Raw genomic sequence first — 5,771 nt, 5'->3', positions numbered from 1 at the left:
CAATGTAATTATATCTTAACCTGTTTTCTAACTAAGATCTTCCAAAAACAACAAACATAATATTTTGTTAATGTATCGATTGCTTTGACAATCCAGAGTTGGAGAATTAGTTCGAATTCGCCTTTTGCTCTTTTCTTGTATAAATGTATGTGCAGAGAGAAACTTGAAAGATAAGAGAGTAAGATAGGCGAAGAAGTAGTAGAGACAAGGTCATATCAACAAACAAAGACAACCAAATTATTGTTGCACCATCTTTTTAATAAAACATGCAAATTGCTATCATATGAAAATTTAATTTGAGTAAGCTTTAGCAGATTGGTGAGGCAGGGCGAGGGCCCTCTAGCGGGTAGGTGTTGGAGTGTTATTTGTTAATTAGATTTGTCATAGGAGTTTTGTAATTCGTTATGCTTTGATTTTATGCCCAATTGCTAATTTCCAGAACTTAATGTTTACATTTGTTATCTGTTACCTTGAGAAGGTTGATTCGCGGAAGTTGAGATTTTGCTACATTTGCATTTCAGGGGATTTATTTACTGTTATTTGCAATTCGTTTTAACCACTGTTACTTGCACACTAGTTTATTTGGTGTCATTTATAGTGGGGTTTCTGAGAGTGTTAAATTTATATATACTCAAAAGACAATTTTAAACAATAAAAAAAGGATTTATCCTATTTTTATTTTATTTTATTTTATTTTTTTCCCGAATCCTATAGAAAAAACCAAAAACTTAGCGGGGTAAACAACGTCTTTCTAGAAGAATAAAATAGTCTAGTACAATATGGTCCATATCTATTTATTTCAATCAGCATCCCTGCCCCTTCTGGGCAGAGAGAGATTGGTAAAAGGATAAATCTCGAAGCGTACGGAACGACGACCAAAATACAATTGAGCTCCGATCTGCGAAGAACAACACTCATCCATAGCTCTCATAGCTTCTCTCAGACACACCCCGCAGTCGGGTGCTGAAAGAGTTCTCAAGCACATTTCTAATCCATAAACGGTGACAGAAGAATTCACCACCCATGCTCTGCTGGCTAATCTATTCACGTTTAAGGGAGCTTCGCCTGCCAGAGTCTCCATGAGATTCGCTACAGTGTGATTGAAAGCTTGAATATCATGGCTGCTCTTAACATTCTCAAGAGCATAGGAATAAACTTTGGTATCGAGATCAGAGGCGAAACTGTAATTCTCAAAGCGAATGAAGCAGAATTCCAACTGAACACGAGCGCCGATGGCGTTTGGTAAGTCTTGATAAGCCAGCTGTGAGGCTGCAGCGGAACAGCTTTGGCAGTCGTGGTGAGAGACGTCGGGGCTGTATTGCACAAGGCCGTAGACTCTGCCGTAAGTATATCTTGCCAATCCGCCATTGTGGGCGGTGCCTTTCACCAGGGATTGCAATACCATATTGACATTGCTCTCGTATTCACTGCCCCATCGATGGCTGAGGTGGAAAGTACATTACGCTGCAGTCCAAATAACAATAATGCCATCCAACACGACTGCCATCCTATACCACCTTCCATCTTCTGCGTTATGATGGCAGGCAAAATGTTATGATGTTTTGGAATTAAAAGGGATTAAGGAGAGGAGAGGTGGTACGAAATTGTAATATTTATTTGTGATTCGGATTAATGGAGGAGGAAGAGAGGACAAGGACAAACAAAGGAATGGAGGAGTCGATGCACAAGCAAAGCCAAAGCGAATTTCAGTGAATATTAGGAGAGCAGACAATGAAGGATTTTATAGATGGAGGATGCAATGAAGCGACATAACAACGAAGCGAGTTGTGATTAGCAGGCTAAGTGTACTGCTGGCGAGATGGGTGGAGTAGAAGTCGCCATGAGAGCATGGAAAATGTCAAAAACACGCGTTAAAAGATGATAATAATATATTTATTGGACCTTTTCAGAGGTGCAGTGATGACCAACATTTCACTTTGAATACATTGTCAAATAAATTTATAAATATATTAATATATCTGCAACTGCAAATAAAAAAGAATACTTAAAGTTACTTCTAATACACATAGAATAAAATAATGTCCCTTCAAGAAGGTTTCGGTTTGTTCAAATATTTAAAAGACACATGTTGTTTTCCGTGCAATCATTTACATAAGACGTGGTCAAAATCTTGGGGGAATATGGTAACAGAAACATGGCAGATCATTAGCTCTCCATTGATTGAGATATTGGAGCTTGAGTCTCTTAGGAAATCAGAGGAATAAACATGGAGATATTTTGTTGTGTCTATCACGACAATTCGTTTCTCATGTTTTGTTATTTAGTAAATTTTTGCATTTTCAAGAAGAGAAACGAATTTGTTTTTTAATCATCACGACATTCGCATGCTGATACAATTGAGTTTATAGATCGGTGTGACATTTGAAGATATTTTGTAAATTGTCTTGTTAGGGTTCTCCCTATAAAAAGATGGAGGAAACTCATTAAAAAAACCTCAAAAATTTTACTAAGAGAAGTTCCAAAGTCTATGTTCAAGAGTTTTGAACTCTATTTTTAGATGAAGTTCCAAATTTCGTTCTAATTTCTTATTCTTTAGGCTTTTACTGTTTTTTTTGGAAATTTCTTCAGTTTAGGCTTACGATTTATTTCCATTCTGGAAGAGTAATAAAGAAGTTGTGATGATTCCAAGAATGAATTTGGGATATGGAGTATTTGTTCTTTTTTTTTTTAATGTCATTTCATATGTGTTTCTCTCCTTCATAAATTGTGTAAGTAGTAGATATTGGATTCACTTATAAATCATGTATTTACTATGTTATATTGTAGCAGACAGAACCTGTGAGATTACATATTTACTATGTTATATTCTGACAAAATTTGACCATGAAATAATGAGCTGGAAATTTTAAATGCGCTCCATAATTTCTGCATTTTATTTGCTTATTCTTTCATAATTCTACTTGGATTTGTTGCATATGATTTTGCGTTTATCCATCCCTCCGCACTAGGTTCCTCCCTTATATTTCTCCTTTTCATCTTTACTACCAAATTGCATCAACCACCAAATTTAAAACATTTATTCTTGGGAATGATGTCCTGTTACTACATATACTATATTTCCTTCTGAGAAAAGGTAATCGAACTAGATCTAGAATCATTTTCATTTATCTCTTGAGCAACAATGAATTATCTGCAATAGAGACTAAGATGTCCTAGGAATTGACCTCTCCTCAACGTAGGGGTTGTCTCTTGGAGATACAATAGTAGTTATGTCTCTACATCCTCTGACTTTTTCAAATATCCATCAAAGGTAGGTGGCTTCTCTTTCTTGAACTCATTTGGAAAATATCCCCTATCACTCTTCCTGTAAGGATCATAACGATGACGATCATAGTCTCGACCAGAACCAGAACTAGAATATAACATATGTCCATCATCTCTCCTATATGAAGTATATAAGAGCATGTCATCTCTGATAGTGTCATCTCTATCTGACCTGTGCCTGCCGTGGGATCTACTTCCATATGCCCCATTAGTTTTGTCTTCTTTCCCATGGCTGATCCTAAGGGGTCCCTGTCTTTGCAATTCTGATAAACTTTGAAGGATTACTACATTGACTTATGCTTGCTTCTCCTATGCCTCCATGATCCTTTCATTATCTTCCTTGCAACTTCTTATTTATGCCTTCAAGCTTCTCATTGTGTCTTCTAAGTCAGAAGAATTCCCAACACCACGATGCCCATCTAACCCATAGGGACAATCTCATGAACTGTAGTTTACCATCTTGCTAGTCATCTTTGATCTCTTTCCTACAAGTACACCATGTTGGTTAAAACCAAAACATAACATAATCAACATACTTCAGTATAGTTCAAGGGAGGATATTTCATCTGCAAGATTAGCCAGATTAGAACGATACCGTCCACATAACATGACCTCATGCATGACAACTATAAGCATATTGATGTATGCATAACAATATATAAACACAGACATGCATAACCAAACCATAGCCTACATACACTCATGACAACCACATCCAAAAACACACCATCCACTTTCAGATGACGACACCACTATAACCATGGCCACCACCATGCAAATACAATAAGTACATATACCACAAGCATAGAGAACACATATATGCAACCCACATGAACTCTTGACGAACACCTCACCCATCTAGTCCAAGTGGTGAACCATGTTTTGATACCACTCTATAACACCCTCCTCCCACATTTACCTAAGTTAACCAATCCTCTGGGGTAAACATGTGACGAGGTGATACTATGATGTGGTTTAACTCCCATGAATAGTTAAGGAAGTGGAACCAGCAAAACCAAACCAAACTGACATTCCACACATGCTACAAAACCTTCAGGAGCCAACCAACCCTTCCAGGTGACCAATCCATGAGGCAACTTGACATTTTAATAATTTGGACCCCAAACAGCTCCCATGACAAGCTATGTCTGTGACTATGGCCTTCCAATTGCTCCCATGGTAAGGGCATGCCAACGACTGTGGACTTTTTCAGCTAGTTCTGACCCTGCAACCTTGGATTCTATGTCACTTTTTAAGGGCTAGGACTCAAGCCACTCCCCAGAACTTCATGAAACTTTAAAAAATGATAAATAACATTGGAAAAAAAATAATAATGCAATAAATTGATCAATGCATTGACTGGACCCCTACTAGCCATGACAGACATTTCATCGAACATATCACAAATATGTAATCTACAATTCATAACGAAAGATCTCAGCATAGGGGTCTCATACTTATTTGAGATTCGTAAAGAAATTTTTGCCATATCACTATAGTTGCATTATCATCTAATAGGTCATATACTCATTGTACATTTATCTACAAATTGAAACATGATGAGAACCATACATCAAGTTTGTCATAAAACATACTCATAACCAACATATAACCAACAAAAGTAACAAGGATATCACAACCATAAAATCTACATATAAGTCAGTACATCTACACATCAAATACCAAGGAGAAGAAACTATTATTAATGAATGTAAAATCCAACCAGGTTTAGGACTTCCACGAATCACCCGACCATAGATTGGTTGAACGAAAATTTCTTTCAGCCAATCACCCCCGTGCCATATTCCAAGCATGAATGTGGGACTCAAAAACTAAACCAAACTAAGTTTCCTTAGGCTTCAACGTAATCCCCACCGGTTCACTAGGCCCTAAACAAGCATGGATGACACCAAATTTCTCCACCTAAACCATGAGGAATTTTCCTATCTCCTAGTCTCCAAGATTTACCATATATCCTACCATAAAATAATAGAGGATTCCTAGGCCTAATCAAGACTCCACCCTCTTGGATTTACTGTATATCCCGCCATTCAGTGGTCAAGGATTCCTAGGCTTGATCAACAACAAACACCTTTAGGCTTTACAGTATATCCCGTCATACAACAGTCGAGGATTCCTAGACCCACTAAAGCACACAAAATATAGCTTTACCACAATCCTAGTCCGTTCCAGTGATTCTGAGGCCTTGTGTTCTTTCTTTGAGAGACCACCTCACTTAGTTTTGAAACCATCCAGAAATCCAACTCAACCAAATACAAAAGAACGCATCACATCATGGCTATCCATAAATAGCAAGGAAAATCTAATGAACACTATCACACCTGGCAAACCCCATGCCAATGACCACAAAATAACCAAATAACACATGCACGTACCATGCATGCAAAATTTATCAAGGAAATCACACATGAAAATTGATACTTGCAGACAATCTCATTGTAGATGTTATATGCTTCTCTTCCTTG

The 5,771-nt window shown here is 37.4% G+C and overlaps 1 protein-coding gene across 1 annotated transcript; it reads right to left on the bottom strand.

The window, feature by feature from the left end:
• Window positions 1–799: 799 nt before the first annotated feature.
• LOC149264449 (antimicrobial ginkbilobin-2-like protein) lies at window positions 800–1,405 on the bottom strand. The gene has a single exon (XM_089399013.1). The coding sequence runs from the start codon at window positions 1,403–1,405 to the stop codon at window positions 800–802; it is 606 nt and encodes a 201-aa protein (XP_089255139.1).
• Window positions 1,406–5,771: the final 4,366 nt, after the last annotated feature.

The sequence above is a fragment of the Pinus tabuliformis genome, chromosome 6 (genome assembly GCF_031772625.1).
Source record: "Pinus tabuliformis cultivar Carrire ecotype Pingquan chromosome 6, CPIR1, whole genome shotgun sequence".
Classification (NCBI taxonomy): Eukaryota; Viridiplantae; Streptophyta; class Pinopsida; order Pinales; family Pinaceae; genus Pinus; species Pinus tabuliformis.
This window is presented reverse-complemented; position numbering and strand designations above follow the sequence as displayed.

Excerpts from the sequence above, each read along its gene's own strand:
- LOC149264449 (XM_089399013.1), bottom strand. The coding sequence starts at position 1,405 with ATGGTATTGCAATCCCTGGTGAAAGGCACCGCCCACAATGGCGGATTG.